This window comes from Cotesia typhae, unplaced genomic scaffold (genome assembly GCF_013202065.1).
Source record: "Cotesia typhae breed Kobodo isofemale line unplaced genomic scaffold, CoteBio_Ctyphae contig_48, whole genome shotgun sequence".
Taxonomy (NCBI): Eukaryota; Metazoa; Arthropoda; class Insecta; order Hymenoptera; family Braconidae; genus Cotesia; species Cotesia typhae.
In genome coordinates, this window is record NW_027423756.1 from 6956804 (window position 1) to 6975566 (window position 18763).

The 18763-nt window shown below is 37.1% G+C and overlaps 1 protein-coding gene across 19 annotated transcripts in view; it reads left to right on the forward strand.

Moving 5' to 3' along the window:
- Shot (dystonin-like protein short stop) overlaps positions 1 to 18763 on the forward strand; it is a 103063-nt gene that overhangs the window by 78620 nt on the left and 5680 nt on the right. For 10 of the 19 annotated variants that reach the window (XM_074246689.1, XM_074246679.1, XM_074246685.1 and 7 more), the window contains 16 exons: positions 1358 to 1504; positions 1957 to 3844; positions 4136 to 4425; positions 4498 to 6189; positions 6285 to 7247; positions 7329 to 10009; positions 10162 to 10173; positions 10577 to 12701; positions 12784 to 13031; positions 13242 to 13292; positions 13517 to 13558; positions 14208 to 14285; positions 14535 to 14824; positions 15039 to 15268; positions 15346 to 15463; positions 17589 to 17734. In XM_074246689.1, coding sequence (XP_074102790.1) covers positions 1358 to 1504; positions 1957 to 3844; positions 4136 to 4425; positions 4498 to 6189; positions 6285 to 7247; positions 7329 to 10009; positions 10162 to 10173; positions 10577 to 12701; positions 12784 to 13031; positions 13242 to 13292; positions 13517 to 13558; positions 14208 to 14285; positions 14535 to 14824; positions 15039 to 15268; positions 15346 to 15463; positions 17589 to 17734 — 11001 coding nt within the window. Of the gene's footprint in view, positions 1 to 1357; positions 1505 to 1956; positions 3845 to 4135; positions 4426 to 4497; positions 6190 to 6284; positions 7248 to 7328; positions 10010 to 10161; positions 10174 to 10576; positions 12702 to 12783; positions 13032 to 13241; positions 13293 to 13516; positions 13559 to 14207; positions 14286 to 14534; positions 14825 to 15038; positions 15269 to 15345; positions 15464 to 17588; positions 17735 to 18502; positions 18610 to 18763 lie in introns of all 19 variants that reach the window. The other 9 variants (XM_074246680.1, XM_074246697.1, XM_074246699.1 and 6 more) reach the window with 6 other exon arrangements.

Genomic DNA, 18763 nt, shown 5'->3' on the forward strand with positions numbered 1-18763 from the left:
GAGTTAAAGTTCAACTCATATTACGTAAAATCAGATCTTGAATTTACAAAAACTAACTAAACATTGTTAAGAGCTCCTGTTTGGGTTTTTGGGACATTGACAAGCCGTCTACCTACTCTACATAATATTATATTTACATCTACATATACGATAATACTTTTTAATATTATTATTGTTGTTATTTATTTATTTATCATGATTATGTCATAATAATCGACGATACTACAGCTTTGTCTTGTGTATTCATTAATATCCAATCGTTTTTATCGCATCAGCAACACTAATTCGGCCTTTCATTAAGATTAAGTATTTAATTTTATTCTTTAATCATTTATTAATTAATTAATTACATTATTGATCGATTCGTTGATTAACTTTATTTATTTATTTAATTATTTATTGTTAGTATGTTTAGTAATGTATTGTATTGATTTTTATGTAATTGTTTTTGATTACTTATTTTTGTTGTTATTTTTGTTAATTTATCGTTTTAATAAGTTGTTGAGGATTGAATAATTTTATTAATTTATAATTAATTTATTAGTTAACTTTTAGTTAGTTTTTAGATATTTTTATTAAATTATATTTTTTGGTAGAGATTTTATTCTAAAAGGCCTAATTAGTATTTTGGATGATTCATTCATAAATAAATTTTAATGCACGTTATATCATTTTTTCAAAATTCATTATTTTTATTATTCTTGAGCTCATTAATAAATTTAATTAGCAGTCCTTAACAACATTTATTATAAATGTGTCAATTTTATTATAAAATCTTAAATATTTTGTTATTAACAAGAATGTGATATTTAAATGTTATCATTTTTTAAAATAATTTTATATATAATTGTTTTAATTTCAGGTTTGATTAATGTTTTTTTAATTATTATATTTAAAAAAAAAATTTTTATTTCTTCAGCATCTTTCGGACACATTGCATATGCATAGTCTTCATACCTATTATACTATACTATCGGTATCAGTTACACTACTCATTGTGCGTTTTAATTTATTTGCTTTTAATATAAATTTTTTCGTAAATTTTTGAACTCTCAAAAAAGCAACTGCATACTAAAATTACAAAATGTAACAGTATGCAGACTAGCAGATAAATTAAAGCTAATAGAAAAGAAAAAAAAAACTGTACTACTATTATTACAGCTACGTGTGTTATGTTATGCGTGTTTGTGCTTGCATGTATGAAAAATGCCATAGGCTGATGATTATTATTTATTATTAATCTACTTATTAATTTGTGTTGTCATGGGTAAGATGACGATTTATAACTTCATGTATTACTAACACTCATTAACATTGGGCAATTATTAACAAAATTTTTTCCTTCCGAATATTATAGCAAGCGGTTCAAGAAAAGTACAAGTTGTGCGATGAGACGTTGACTAAACTTCTGCAATGGGTTACTGAGATTGAAGACAAATTGGCTCATCAAGATGTCGTCAAGGAAGATATCGAGGAATTGAGGAACCAAATTAACACTATGAGAGTATGTTTTTTTTTTTTTTTTTTCTATAATTCTTATCTAAACTAGCAACCTTGCAGTCACTTTTGTTAAATTACACTGTACTTTCTTAACTATTGACGTTTTCAAAGATATAAGCTCATCTCGATGTTACACTCGTCAAGAGCTTTCATTTGAGTACCCACATGCATTTTTGATATATACATATATATAATATATATAAAATATATAAAAAATTGATGTGGGTACTCGAATGAAAGGTCTCGATGAGTGTAATGTCGGGGTGAGCTTATATCTTTAAAAATATCAATAGTTCACAAGATATCTGTTAAATTTTTTTTAGTTAAATTTCACTAAAAAAAAACCGATTTTATCGTATAACGATCCTGCAGACAAAATTTTTCTTATTCTCTTAATAATATAGATTATTAAAACATAATTTACATCAATAAATAATTTACATCTCAAACTTACAGCAAGTCAAAGAAGACATCGAGACTCACAGCAGACCAGTATCCGCCTGTCTGGACCAAGTCCGTCAAGTAGTGATAACCGGCAGTGACGTATTATCAAGCGACGAAGTGTCATCCCTAGAAAAGAACGGCCGTTCTTTGAAAACTCGCTACGACCGCGCGACTGACCGTACTGAAAGATTGCTGAAGCGCCTTAATGGTGCGCGAGACGAGTTGTCCAAATTCAAAAACGAGATCTTCTCGTTCTCTGCCTGGCTCGACAAAGCTCGCCGTGTCCTCGAAGACAAAGAACGTTCTCTTTCCGATCTGAACAAACTAACCGCTAGCACCGATCCTACTCGCGATTTCATCAGCGACGTAATCGCCCATCAAGCAGACCTGAGATTCATCACAATGGCTGCTCAAAAGTTCGTCGACGAAAGTCGTGAATACCTCCAAGTTCTCAACGAATTCCGAACAAGTTTACCACAACGATTGCCCCACAAAGAGCCAACTGCCAGCCAAGACTCGCCAGTTCGCAACGAAGTCACCATTGTAACTGCGCAGTACAAGGATCTCTTGTCTCGCGCTACCAATCTTTCTGATAGGCTAACTGGTGTTGGTGGAAGACAACGTGACTACCAAGATTCACTAGAAAAAGCACGATCTTGGTTGAAAGAAATTGAGCCGCGAGTTCACCGAGTTATCTCTGAACCAGTCGCTGCGGAACCTAAACAGGTTGAAGAGCAACTGAGCAAAGCCAAGGCGTTGAATAATGAATTTTTGGTTAACGCTCGGCTTATTGATAATGTTAAAACAAGTTTAGACGCTTTGTTGCGATCACTCGATGGACAACTTACGCCCAGTGAAGCTAAACAACTCGAAGAACCAGTTGTTGCTATTGAAGACAAATATCGGCAGTTATTGAATGCTTTGGCTGAAAAGTGCCAAGAACTCGACACTGCTTTGGTTCAGAGTCAAGGAGTTCAAGATGCGCTGGATGGATTGGTTGCTTGGTTGAACAATGTGGAGAGTCAGTTCAAAAACATGCAACGGCCTGCCAGCTTGCACAAAGAAAGGCTTGATGAACAACAAAGAGAACAGCGATTGTTGCAGTCGGACTTGGATAGCCACCGTCCCAGTGTAGAAGCAATCTCTGCTAGCGCTCAAGATCTTTTGATAAACTCCAGCAATGCAAGAGTCGCGAAACGTATTGAAAGTAAATTAAAAGATGTGCAAAGTCGGTATGAAAAACTCATGGACAAATCGCTGCATCGAGGAGAGTTCTTGGACGAAGTTTCGCATGCGCTGAATGAATTCTCTGTTGAGACGAACAAGTTCGACGCGTGGTATTTGCAAATGATTGAAGTTCTTGAATTCCGTGAATTGACAAAACTAGATGTTGTGGAGTATGAGAACAAGATGGCTCAATTGGCTGGAAAAAGAGAAGACCAAAGACAGAACGTCGAGAGTCTTATTGGAAATGGCAAGAATTTAGTTGCGAAGAAAGACATTACAGATGCAGCGCAGATTAGGGATAAGATTAAGGCGATTGAGTCACAGTGGAGGGAATTAGGAAACTTGTTAGATGAGAAGCAGAGGTTGAGCAAGTCGAGGGCAGAACAGCTTTCGGCGTATGAGAAGCTACGTGATCAGGTTCTGGATTGGTTGAGCCGTACGGAAACCAGGGTGTCAAGATTGCACCCAGTAGCAGTAGATTTGGAAAAATTGAAGGTCCAGACGGAGGAATTGAAGCCGATTCAAAAGGAGTACAGAGATTACGGAAATACCGTAGATAAAATTAATGATCTGGGAATTGTGTATGATAGTTTACTGAAGGAACGCGGAGAGAGTCCACCCAGACGACGTGGAAGTACTAGTCCTACCAAGCGCAATACTATCACCAGCCCACGTACGTAGACTTTTTTTTTATTTAGAAAATTTTCTGTAGAAAAATTGACGGTGAAATTTTTGGTGTGAAATTCGGATCAAAATCTTTTAGCTAAGAAATTTTTTTTTTAATTTAAATTTTATTTTTATGAGACCAATTTTCATCCAATAATTTACACCATCAAATTTTCTACTATTATTATTATAATTACATCCACCATTATATCATCACACAAATAATTGACTAGTAGCTTGTTCACTGACCCGTCGCACAGCATAGTAAGTTATTTTTTTATTAAATTTTTTTTTATAGTCCGCCGAATGTCACAAGACGGTCGCTCACCTTCCCCCACTAAAACCTATGCCGTTCAAAGTCCGGTGTCTCCAGGTGGTAGCAGCGGATTTAGCAGCCGGCGTTCCAGCCAAGACGGTTTCCATCTCGAGGAGTTGTCTCCTGTCCAACAGCAACTTTCTGAAATCAACAACAGATACGGCTTGCTTGGTGTCAGATTGTCCGACCGCCAAACTGAGTTAGACAATGTCAAGGAGGAGCTAAGGAAACTCTTGGACAACTTGAAAACTTTGTCCCAATTTTTAGACAAAGTAAGTCATCAATCAATCGACTTTTAAGTTTTTAATTTTTATTTGAAACTTAATTATAATTTTAATTTTTAGATTGAACGTCAACTACCAAAGGAATCCATCCCTATCTCTAAAGAAGAAGCCAACAAAACTGCTAAACTCATTAAAGTAGTCGTTGAAGAAATGTATGAAAAACAATCTCTCTTGGACAGCACAAAGACACAAGTACGTGACATCGTGCGTCGTAAAAAAGATGCAGACGGTGCAGACGGACTTAATGATGAGTTAGAAGACGTAGCCAGTCGCTGGAAGTCAATATCTGACCGCTGCAAAGATAGAATTAAATTCCTTGAAGACATAAAGGAGTTCCATGACACCTACGAAAATTTGAATTCCTGGCTGGGAGCTAAAGAAAGAATGTTGGGTGCTTTAGGACCCATTTCATCGGACCCAAGAATGGTAGCAAGCCAGGTACAACAAGTCCAAGTACTCCGTGAAGAATTCCGGTCTCAGAAGCCCCAGCTTGATCATCTCGTCGAAGTTGGCGAAAGTGTTCTTACTCGTCTGCCGAATGACTCCGTAGACGGCCAGAAAATCAGCGACAAGCTGAACAACATCTTACAAAGATGGACTGACCAGGTTAACCGACTCGACGAACGAGCTCAGAGTCTCGGAGATGCTGTTGACACCAGCAGGGAGTTTGACGCCAGCCTCAATCGCCTTCGCGACGCGCTTCAAGGTATTTCAGACAACTTGGACGATTTACCTCTTGACAAAGATCCAGAGGAACAACTTCGTAAAATCGAACACCTCGAAAGACAGCTGGAAGGCCAGCGTCCTCTGCTCGCCGACGCTGAGGCAGCCGGAGCTCAACTCTGCGAAGTGTTGAGCGACCCTGCATCCAAGTCTGAGATTCAAGGAAAACTCGCGGCTGTTAATAAATTGTACAACAACTTGCAAAAGAAATTGGACCACAGAAAGGCAGAAATTGAAGGAAACCTTCGGGATGGAAGACAATTTGAAGCTTCTTGCAGCAAAACTCTCGGGTGGCTTGCAGATGAGCTTGGAAACATGTCAGAGAAACTTTTGGTTTCAGCTGACCGTGAGATTTTGCAGCAACAACTGGACCATCACGAGCCCATTTACCGCAATGTGATGGGCAAGGAGCATGAAGTTATAATGCTGCTGAACAAAGGTCGCGATATTCTTGCGCGATCAGCAAAGAATGAGAACCGTACGCTGCAGAGAGATTTAGATAAGATGCAGATGCAGTGGGATAGACTAAAGAAGGATACTCTTGACAGGCATACCAAGTTACAGACGTGTGCTGAGCATTGCAAGAAGTACTACCGCGCTCAGGACTCTTTCTTGCCTTGGCTGAGACAAGCTGAGGACAAGTTGGAAAGCTTGAAGCCAGCTTCTTTCAAGCGGAAGGATATCGAGAAGCAGCTGAAGGAACTCTCGTCTTTCAGAAACGAGGTTTGGAAACGCTCCGGCGAGTTTGAGAATAACAAGACTTTGGGAGAAACTTTCCTCAGCGCTTGTGATATTGACAAGGATGTTGTTAAAAATGAGCTCAGTGCCATGAAGACCAGGTGGGATAAATTGAATAATGAATTACTTGCACGCACACAGTCGCTCGAAGATACTGCTAGACATTTGACTGACTTCAATGAAAATCTGAGGGACTTGAAACACGGGTTACAGAGGTGTGAAGATAAATTGGCGTCACATGATGCTTTGGGTGGTGCTTCTAAAGATCCAAAACTTCTTGACAGAATAAAGGTAAGTTTTTTTTTTTTTTTTATTTTATAATTTTAAAAATTTACAATTACAATTTAGTAAATTATTTTTTCATGTTAAAATTATTAAAATTTCAGAACTTACGAGAAGAAACAGCGGCACTGAAGAAACCTTTGCTATCTGTGAGACAACAAGCCAATGACTTAGTAAACAACGCCCGTGAGCAAGGTGTAGATGCAACTCACCTTCAAGACGAAGTCGACAATATCACCGATCGTATCAATGATCTCCAAGGAAAACTTGATGACCGTTGCAATGACTTACAGAGCGCAGCTACCGCCGTAGCTCAATTCAATGACCAAGTAAAAGCTCTAACTTACGACCTCAGCGGTTTGGAGAACGAATTGGAATCAATGAAAGCTCCAGGTCGTGATATCAAGACCGTTCGTGCTCAAATTGAAGAAGTTAACAAACTAATCAGCAAAATAAACCGCGCCTCTGACGAAGTATCGAAGTTGGTAAATGCTGGGGAGAATTTGGTAGACAGCGGATTTGCTGCTGATGTAATAGCAACTCGAGACCAAATTGATATTCTGAAGCGTCAGCTGGGAAAACTAGATGAACGTGCTCGCAATCGCGATGAAGAGTTGTCGGACATCTTGAATAAATTGCAAGAGTTTTACCGCATTCACGCGGATGTCATGGATGATATTAATGACGCCAGCGACCAAGTCAGAAGATTAAAAGCGGTGGGATCTGACATTGATTCCATTAAAGCCCAGCAGGAAGACTTCCGCGCATTGAAGGCACAGAAAATCGAACCAATCTCTCGTGCAGTTGATGAGTGCAATTTGGTAGGTCAAGGATTGATCCAGAGCGCTGGACGAGATGTTAACACCAGCGGAATTGAGAAAGATCTCGATAAAATGCACGAGAAATGGAATGACTTAAAGGATAGACTGAATGAACGTGACCGTCGACTTGATGTTGGTCTTTTGCAGTCAGGAAAATTCCAAGAGGCCCTTGATGGCTTGGAAAAATGGCTGGCAGACACCGAAGAGATGGTTGCTAACCAAAAATCGCCTTCTTCTGATTACAAGGTAAATATAAAAATATTCAGTCCATAATTTATATTTAAAATTTGTTTTAAATTGTAGACTTTAATAATATTTTTTTTAAAGGTTGTCAAGGCTCAGCTTCAAGAACAAAAGTTCTTAAAGAAGATGCTGATGGACCGTCAAAACTCAATGTCCTCACTTTTCAACATGGGCCAAGAGGTATCCGCTGCAGTGGACCCCAAAGAACGTAAAGCAATTGAGAAACGATTGAAAGATCTGATCGGAAGATTCGATGCGCTGACAGAAGGTGCTGCTGAGCGTATGGATGCTCTCGAGCAAGCCATGGCAGTGGCTAAAGAATTCCAAGAAAAATTGACGCCTCTTGCGATTTGGTTGGACAAGACCGAGAAGAAGGTGAAAGACATGGAATTAGTTCCAACCGACGAAGAGAAAATCCAACAGCGAGTTTCAGAGCATGATGCTCTCCACGATGATATCTTGTCAAAGAAGCCGTACTTTAGCGAGTTAACCGAAGTAGCCAGTCAATTGATGAGCCTGGTTGGCGAAGATGAAGCCACCATTCTTGCTGATAAGCTTCAAGATGTTGCCGACCGATACGCTAGTCTTGTTGAACGCTCCGAGGCGCTCGGAAGTTTATTGCAGCGCTCGAGACAAGGTCTCCGCCATCTCGTCCTTACTTATCAAGATCTGCAAGCCTGGATGGAGAGTATGGAGAAGAGACTATCCAAGTATCGTGTTCTTGCTGTTCACACCGAGAAGCTGCTTCAGCAAATGGAAGATCTCGCTGATTTGACTGAGGAAGTGTCTTCTCGCCAGACGGAAGTCGACAGCACAACAGACTCCGGGTTGGAATTGATGAAACACATTTCCAGCGACGAAGCTCTTCAACTTAAAGATAAACTAGACTCTCTCCAACGCCGTTTCAATGACTTGGTCACGCGCGGCTCTGATTTACTCAAGCACGCCCAAGAAGCCTTGCCATTAGTCCAGCAATTCCACGACAACCATAACAGGCTCATGGACTGGATGCAGGGCGCAGAAACCGCTCTTCAATCAGCTGAGCCACGAGAGGAAGAAATTATTCGCCTGGAAATGGAGATATCTGAGTACCGACCGGTTTTGGAGAAAATAAACACCGTGGGTCCGCAGCTCTGCCAAATTTCACCTGGAGAAGGTGCTGCAACTATTGAAGGACTCGTCACCAGAGACAACAGACGATTCGACGCAATCGCCGAGCAAATTCAACGCAAAGCTGAAAGAATTCAATTGAGCAAACAACGGTCTCTTGAAGTGATCGGAGATATTGATGATTTATTAGACTGGTTCCGAGAAGTCGACAACCAATTGCGCGAAGCTGAACCACCAAGCAGTGAACCTGAGATAATCCGTGTCCAATTGAAAGAACACAAGGCTTTGAATGATGATATTTCTAGTCAGAAAGGTCGCGTTCGCGATGTTATTTCCACCGCGAAAAAAGTTATTCGTGAGAACACTCACCACGAAGACACAGCTACTATCAGAGACAAGATGGAAGATTTAAGAGAAACTATGGAAATTGTATCCGGTTTGTCATCAGACCGTCTTGGAGCTCTGGAACAAGCACTTCCTCTGGCAGAACATTTAAGAGATACTCACTCGGGTTTGTGTAGCTGGTTGGAAGAAGTTGAACACCAGATTTCTATGCTGCCTATGCCAGCTTTGAGACCAGACTTAATTGCAGCTCAACAGGATAAGAACGAATTGTTGATCCAAAGTATTAATGAACACAAACCTTTGATCGAGAAGTTGAACAAGACCGGAGAAGCTCTAATGAGATTGTGCAATGAAGAAGAAGGACTCAAAGTACAAGATATCTTGGACAATGACAACGCTAGATATGCTGCTCTACGAGCTGAGCTTAGAGCTCGTCAACAAACTCTGGAGCAAGCTTTGCAAGAGTCTTCGCAATTTTCTGATAAGTTAGAAGGAATGTTAAGAGCACTGACATCTACTGCTGATCAAGTTCACGGCGCAGAGCCAGTTAGTGCTCATCCTCCTAGACTGAGGGATCAAATGGAAGAGAATGCAGCTCTGGCTGAGGATTTGGCTCAAAGATCAGAAGCTTACGCTGCGGTGAAGAAAGCTGCCGATGATGTTATCAACAAAGCTGGTAATCGTCAAGACCCAGCGGTTAAGGACATCAAGCGCAAGTTGGAGAAATTGAACAAATTGTGGGGAGAAGTCCAGAAAGCTACTACAGATCGAGGACATACGCTGGATGACACCTTGGCTATTGCAGAGAAGTTCTGGTCGGAGTTGAACGGAGTGATGACCACTCTCAGAGAACTGCAAGATGCATTGTCAGGACAGGCTCCACCTGCTGCTCAACCGGCAGCCATCCAACAGCAACAGGTAGCGTTGCAAGAAATTAGACAAGAGATTGACCAAACTAAACCAGATGTAGAGCAAGTCAGAGCTTCAGGGCAAGAATTGATGGGTCTTTGTGGAGAACCGGATAAACCTGAAGTCCGCAAGCACATGGAAGATTTGGATCAGGCTTGGGATAATGTCACTGCTTTGTATGCGAGACGCGAGGAGAACTTGATTGACGCTATGGAGAAAGCCATGGAGTTCCACGAGACTCTTCATAATCTGGTGGACTTTTTGCAAGAAGCTGAAGACAAGTTTGCTGAGATGGGACCTTTGGGTAGTGACATTGATTCTGTTAAGAGACAGATTAAGCAGCTCGCTAACTTCAAGGCTGAGGTTGATCCACATATGGTGAAGGTCGAAGCTCTCAATAGGTAGGTTTCTTTTTTAAAAAATTTTTTTTTTTTTGGGTTATCATTACAAATAAATTTAATGGGATAGATTTAAATTATCGAATTTATTATTAGACGGATTAATATTATAATATGTATATTTTTAATTCCAAACTTTCTGACCCGGATCCTAGGAGTCTGACAAGGCAAGTCAATTGCTCTAGTCGCATTAGTTATGGCATGGCTTAAATCTATTTCATTATTCTTAGTTTAAATAATTTGAGACATTAAAAAAAATTGTTTTTGAGAATTTTCGAATACTTTTAACATAATTGAGATTGAAACGAATTTTTTCGGTTGATTTTTTTAAGCAGCATGTCCTAGATAAATTATTCAAAAAGTACTTCCCGAATAATTATGGCTTAATATATTATATCAGCTATGTCCAATGATGCAGAATAATTAAATTGCTAAAATTGTTTATTAAATGTATGCAGCAAGGCTGATTTATACGAGCTTTGTTGTTTGTCCTTTCAGCAAATGTGGTGACTTTAAATAACTAAATAATTATTTCTCAACCAGATTATTAAAATACTTTTCACTCCACAGGCAAGCTGCAGAATTGACGGAGAGAACATCATCAGAGCAAGCAGCAGCAATAAAAGAACCGCTTGGTGCAGTAAACCGTCGATGGGACGCTCTACTAAGAGGAGTTGTCGAACGTCAAAGACTCCTGGAGAACGCACTTCTACGCCTTGGACAATTCCAACACGCTCTGGACGAGCTGCTGGTCTGGATCGACAAGACCGACAGAACTCTGGACGAATTGAAGCCCGTTTCAGGCGATCCGCAGGTGATAGAAGTCGAACTAGCTAAGCTAAAGGTCCTTGTAAATGACATCCAGGCTCACCAGACGAGTGTAGACACCCTCAACGACGCTGGAAGACAATTAATAGAAGACGGCAAAGGTACTGCAGAAGCTTCTACGACCGCCGAGAAACTGGGAACTTTGAACCGCCGTTGGCGCGACTTACTCCAGCAAGCCGCGGATCGACAACGAGAACTTGAAGATGCACTTCGGGAAGCTCAATCATTCACCGCTGAGATCCAAGACTTATTATCTTGGCTGGGTGACGTCGATAACATGATCGTCGCTTCCAGACCAGTCGGTGGTCTTCCTGAAACCGCTTCCGAGCAACTAGAGCGCTTCATGGAAGTCTACAACGAGTTAGAAATGAATCGTCCTAAAGTCGAAACTGTTCTGCAGCAAGGCCAAGAATATTTGAAACGTGCTGGCGCCTCTAGTGCTGGAACACTGAACCACAATTTAAGAACTTTGAAACAAAGGTGGGATAGTGTTACAGCACGAGCTAGTGACAAGAAGATAAAACTAGAAATCGCGCTAAGAGAAGCCACTGAATTCCACGACGCGCTTCAAGCGTTTGTTGACTGGCTGACCAATGCCGAAAAAATATTAACCAACTTGAAACCCGTTTCTCGAGTTATGGAAACAATTCTTGGACAAATCGAGGAGCACAAAGCATTCCAGAAGGACGTTGGCGTTCACCGCGAAACGATGCTCAATTTGGACAAAAAAGGAACTCAACTTAAGTACTTTTCTCAAAAACAAGACGTCATTCTTATTAAAAATTTGTTGGTCAGCGTGCAGCATAGATGGGAGCGCGTTGTTTCTAAATCAGCAGAAAGAACTCGCGCTCTAGATCACGGATACAAAGAAGCCCGAGAATTCCACGACGCATGGTCTCATTTAATGACCTGGCTGGACGACGCTGAGAAGACTCTCGATGAAATGGCCGCTGAGGGAGTTGGTGGAAACGACCCGGAGAAGATCAAGTTCCGGTTGAACAAGCACCGGGAAATCCAGAAAGCCTTGGGTGCCAAGCAAGGAACTTATGACACGACGATGAAGAACGGTAAAACTCTGAAGGACAAGGCGCCAAAGACCGACGAACCGGCTTTGAAGGAGCTGTTGAATGAATTGAAGAGCAAGTGGACAACAGTGTGCGGAAAGAGTGTAGACAGACAGCGAAAACTGGAGGAAGCTTTGCTGTTTTCGGGTCAATTCAAGGACGCTATTCAAGCGCTGCTTGATTGGCTCCAAAAAACCGAAAAGCAGCTATCGAATACTGGACCACTGCATGGAGACTTGGACACAGTTACCAACTTGGTGGAGCAGCACAGGTCATTTGAGAGAGACCTGGAGATGAGAGCCTCGCAGATGGAGTCTGTCATCAACACTGGCCGAGAACTTGAATCTAAAGCTACGGTAGAAGACGCGTCGACTATCAGGTCACAGCTGTCGGAGGTGAAGAACCTTTGGAATGTTGTGACCAGGTTGTCGGACAATAAGTCTCACAGATTGGACGAAGCGCTGAGGGATGCAGAGAGACTTCACAAAGCTGTGCATGTGTTGTTGGAGTGGCTGAGTGAAGCAGAAATGAAGCTGAGATTCGCGGGTCAGCTGCCAGAAGACGAACAAGAGAGCAGGAACCAACTTATGGAGCATGAGAAATTCTTGAGGGAGTTACATCAGAAGGAAGTCGAGAAAGACCATACTCTCGAACTGGCTCATGGAATTCTTGGCAAGTCTCATCCGGATGGAGCTGCTGTTATCAAGCACTGGATTACCATCATTCAGTCCAGGTGGGAAGAAGTTGCGACCTGGGCTCTGCAGAGAAACCAACGGCTAGAAAATCACATGCAAGGGCTACAGGTAAATTATTTTTTATGGTATATAAATAGAAATAAGTGGATTTTTTATGATCATTTTTTAATAAATATATTTTGTCTTGCAGGATCTTGACAATCTTTTGGAAGAATTGCTTTCATGGTTAGAAGGCCTTACGAATACCTTGATAACTTTGGAAGCAGAGCCGTTACCAGACGATCGCCCGACTCTGGAGATGCTGATTGCAGACCACCGCGAATTCATGGAAAATACTAGTCGCAGACAAGTTGAAGTTGACAGCGTTTGCAAAGCCCGTCAGATAAAGACCATTAAGGACAATCGCAAGATGTCCAAATCTAGATTACCCGGTTCTGTGTAAGTATGCATGCTAGAAAAAATTCGCTAGTTGTAAATATTTAGTACTTATTTATAATGCACTTATTTTTTTTTTTATTCGTACCACTATTTTAAGGTTTTTTTGTTTTTGTTTGTGTTTTTTATGTTGCTTGAACATTCATTTTGTAAATTATCATCACTATTTCACAATTTACGTGTCTGTCGCATGGTGCACTGTTGAATTGGCAGTAAGGACCTGTATCAAGAAAGTGAAGATGAACAGCCGCTTCGTAAGCAAAGGTTTGTTTTTGCTTGTCACTTATTGTTTTTTCATCAATTCACATATTTAAATTTTTTGGTCATTTTATTTAATTAATTAGGGTAAAAAATTAGTCATTCATAGTGATCATTGAATAGTTAGCAAATTTTTAATTAGTATCATTTTGCATTTTATTTTCAAAATTTATTTTTAATGGTTTTACTGTGTGTGATTATAACAATTGTATTGCTTTGGATTTGTTTAGCTTCAAAGGCAGTCGAGACCTATTGCAATCTCGTCGTGGAAGGTATGCTTGCTGCACAGTATTTTTTTACTATTCATTCACTGTCATTTCATAGTTACAAGCCTAAATATTTAATAAAAATTGTGGAGGATAAATATTATTAAATAAAAAAATTTTTGTTTATTTTTTTACAATCTTTATCAAATATTTTTTAATTAAATTAAATATTTAGGCAAGTTTCCAATTTCATACCACATTTTTACACATAATTTCACTTATTTTTGTCTTTGTATTTGTTTTGTGTTTGTTTCAATTTATGTTATTTATTTTATCATAAAATTATATAATTAATTATTGTAAATAATTACACTTATAATAAACATTATAAGTGTAAATTTTTTGTCAAAAAAATTTACAGAATAATTTTTATGACAATTACACAATACAATCCAATTTTAAAATGATGGTCCAGTGAATGAATTAAATTATAATTTTTACTTGTAATTTTTTATAGTTTTAAATTAAATTAAAACAAAATTTCGATCAAAAAAATTTTTTTATTCACTGGTTCATTATTTTTATAATACATTATAAATTATAATTACTATATAAATTATTAATAATTAAAAAACTGTGAAGCAAAAATAAGAAGATTGCAAAATATATAGTTAAGTAGAGTGTTATGAGTGATTTGACGCATGTTCTTGTTTAGCCGAGCCAGTCCAGGTCGTGAGAGAACACCAGATCCGTCATTGCCGCATATTGGTCCGCGATTCCCACCCAAAGGAAGGTTCGTTATCTTATATTTCAATTAATCCAAAATAAGTAATAAAATAACGAATGAATACTAAGAATGAGTAAAAAAAATTGAATGTGGTGACTGGATTGTGATGTTTTATCCTAGAATGATGTGATTAAAATGAATCATGTATTAAAATAGAGAATGAAGAATGATGTGATAAAACTACTATGACTTAATTGTATATAGTGACAATAACCATGATTGATTTTCTACTAACAAATTATTTTAATCGAGTAGCAAAGGAGCCGAGCCAGAATTCCGTAATCCACGCGTGAAGCTTCTCTGGGATCGTTGGCGCAATGTTTGGATGATGGCATGGGAACGTCAAAGACGTCTTCAGGACAAGCTTAATTACATCGACGAATTAGACCGTGTCAGGAACTTCAGCTGGGAAGACTGGCGCAAGAGGTTCTTGAAGTTCATGAACCACAAAAAATCACGGTTGACAGATCTGTTTAGAAAAATGGACAAAAATAATGACGGTCTTATTCCTAGAGAAGATTTCATCCAAGGAATCATGAATACTAGTCAGTATTTTATTTACTTTTTAATTTTTTTACTTTTACATCAATCACAAATTTAATTTATTCATTTAATTAATTTATTTATTTATATATTTATTTACTTCTGGACATAAATTTTATGGAGATGCATTTCACCTGTGCATAGAAATCAGAAAAAATACAAAATACAAAAAAAAAAAAAAAATTACAAATTTTTAACCAATAATTATTATTTCAGAATTCGACACATCACGCTTAGAAATGAATGCCGTTGCCGATTTGTTCGATCGCCACGGTGAAGGTCTTATCGACTGGAAAGAATTCATCGCAGCTCTTAGACCAGATTGGGAAGAAAGACGTACTTACCACGACACTGACAAAATCCACGATGAAGTCAAGCGACTGGTCATGTTGTGTACTTGCAGACAGAAATTCCGCGTCTTCCAAGTCGGTGAAGGAAAATACAGGGTAAATTTAAGACCTCTCCTTATTCATTATTTTAATTTTTTTTTAAATAGTTGATAATAATCTAGTTTTAAATCTAGTTCGGTGACAGCCAAAAACTACGCCTTGTCCGTATCTTAAGATCTACCGTAATGGTGCGAGTCGGCGGTGGGTGGGTAGCCCTCGACGAGTTCTTATTGAAGAACGATCCATGTCGCGGTAAGTTACTTTTCATTAAAAATTATAATTATATATACAATGATAGATAATAACGATAACAATATTAATAATTCCATAAGATAAAAAAATTCAAATTATCGAGATCGACAGTCAGGACCCCCCAGAGGCAAATTAAACTTTATTTCAAAATTTTATTTAGTTAATTATTTTCGTAATGATTTGTCTTAATATTTAATTTGTATTATATATATAATATGTTATTTATCGTTTAGTTTTATTTATTTTAAAACATTATCATGAACGTCAGTTGTCATAATACACTGCTAACAGGAACGTTCGTAACCACCCTAACTAAATCGGTTTGTTTTATTTATTTGACTAATATTTTAAATTTATTATGCACAGGGCTATTAATTTATTAATAAATTAAAGTTATTATGTTATGATAATAATGATAATAATAATAATAATAATAATAATAATAATAATAATAATAATAATAATAACTAAACTAAATCCCATCGCGTTTGTGTGTATGATCTCAGCTCCTGAGGTAACAAACAGAATGTTCATTAATAAACGAATGAATCCGTTTTAAAACAAATATTAAGCATACGAGTGGTGACATGTGTGCCCGTTGTTTGCTTTGCTTAATATGTAGCCATAGAAATCATTTTTTACTACTATTTAATATTAGGAATTTATTGAACTCGGTTCATCGGTAAATTTTAATTAACATAAAAAATTTATACTATAAAAAATGACGATTTTTTACAGTGCAGATATTTATGACCGGAATTAAAAACTGGTTTACTTCTAACAATAATAATAAAAATTGCATGAACCCCTAGAAGTACTAAAAAGACTAAATATTTTCCATCGTTCTCCAAGTTTTTCTAATGCCAATACCGGATCCTAACAAGCCGGAACAGCACGAGGGTTGGTGTCCACTCGGTGAGACCCATTGCACGATCATTACTTTAAATCTTGCATCTAAACTCTATCTTCCTTATATTATTTTTTTTTTTTTTAATTATTAATTTACATTTTTAGCGTTCATTATTTTGCGAAGACAGAGTGTAGATTTAAGATTTAAATCATTCATCTATGTCGCATGACATTTTCTCATTTCACATTTATTTTTCTAATATATTTTGTTCAAGCGTTTTCTGGTAAAATGGAACTGTTTTTTAAAGTTAAATGTTTAGGAAAATTTTATATTTTTAAGGTTTTCTGTTGAACTGGCTTAATGAATTTTTACTATAAGATATTTTTTTTTGGTTCAGTGGTTTATTATCCAGTCTTTATATGTATTATTTTAGTTGTTCTATTTAAGCATGGTGTTGGAGTTACGTGGATTTTTAAATTTAATGTTAAGTTAGTTTTAAGTTTTATTTTTAAACTTCATCTTGAATTATAAATTTTTTTTATTTAAAAATCTTTACATCATTTAAAATATTCGATCCTTGAAAATTTTTATTTGTAATAATTTACTTTATATTTATTTACTTAATATAATAATTAATTATAAGAGAAAATTAAATTAAAATTAAAAAATTTAGTACTCAAAAAAAGATATACATAATTTACAAATTCATTATAAATATTTGTAAAAAAATGCTTTAAAGTACCATAAATTAAAATTTTATTTAGAAAAAAAAAATTATCTCATACAAAAAATTTATAATTCAAGATAAAGTTACCCTAGTACACTAGAATTGTAAAATACAAAATTATTTTATAAAAAAAAAAAAAAAAAAAAAAAAAAACCTGGTGTGATTTAAAAATCATTTTATTATTACGCTATTTTATTTGAAAATTTTTAATTACGTTACTTCTTTTTTCTTTCTTCACACAAAACAACACACTACACACATTTTCATTTAAAACCCTTAACTCAAAAAATAAAACTATTAATTATTTCTCGCATGGTTTTTATTTTAAAATTGCTAAACCGCTAAAACTCTGTTCTGTAAAACCGTTTCTGCATTTCTTCTTCTGTAATCTTAAACTTGACCCTAAATTAAAACCGTAATCATCTCTTCTCCGTTCCTAAAACCCTGTACCAACTCTACCCTCTGATTACTGTTACTACAACTGCACTGTTATCTTATCCTCGGTATTCTTTTGCGTCTTCTTAACTAATTGCACGCACACACTGTAGCCAAGGGAAGAACAAACATTGAGCTGCGGGAACAGTTTATTTTGGCGGACGGGGTCAGCCAGACGATGACGGCATTCAGAGCTAAGCCGAGCCCGAATTCTACACTCCAACGCACCCCAATGTCTTCTGCTGGTCCGATAACCAAGGTAATAATCATCACCCACATGCAATGCAATACTTCAATATTCTTATTCTTTCACCCACATTTATTTCATTGTTCCAACTACCGTCGTTCATCAAGTGAATGCATTCAATTATTAATTATAATTACAATAATTAAATACTTCCGAATTTAATTAAACCGCTTGCTTAACGACAGTCAGTTCTACACACTCTATATTTATTTCATTTGCACACATCTATTGCACATAAATATAAGCACCTATACCCACAAAATAACTATTTAAAAAGCGTTTGTACGCTTTCAATTGCAACATTATTTACGTAAGTACTGTGAATGATTATTTATTTATTACATATGATGCATGCGCATGTTCTTGAAAATTTTTTAAATAATTATTTTTATTCATATTATATTTTCCTCATTATCATCTAGTATAAGATCTAGTAAAATTACTCTCTTATGAATGGATTAGTGGGATTGGTAAGAAAATATTGGTAAGGACAGCTACCGGAAATTAAGGCGACGATACGAAGTTTTTTATACCTCAGGAGGTGTGATTTTATTCTCATATCATACTTGAAAAAAAAAAAGTCCCCTTTGATCGCGGCAAAAACGGAGGTCGAATTTTTACAAAGGAATTTTTTAATACTTGTTACTATTTTATTGGTTAAATTGTTTATTAAAAGATGAAAAAATTATTAAATGTGGGGACTTGTGTCCTTTGATAATAATTACTTTCCGAATAGAAAGAAATCTAAACTTTTAGTATGATTGATTTGATTTGGTGTAGCGGAGGAGTTTATGAACCAGCTGATGCCGATATTTGAGAGTTTGAGGCAAAAGGAGGATCTTCCGTGCTCGTACCCTCTTCACATGCACGCCCCCTCTTACCACTGGGTAAATAATATCATTCTCTTGATTGATTCTCTTGATATTTATATGGTTGGACATTGTCATGTCATTTATATATTATTATACTTGTATATTTGACTTTATACTTGTACTTATTTTTACATAGCTATATTTACTATTTTTGTCTGCATTTTTACAT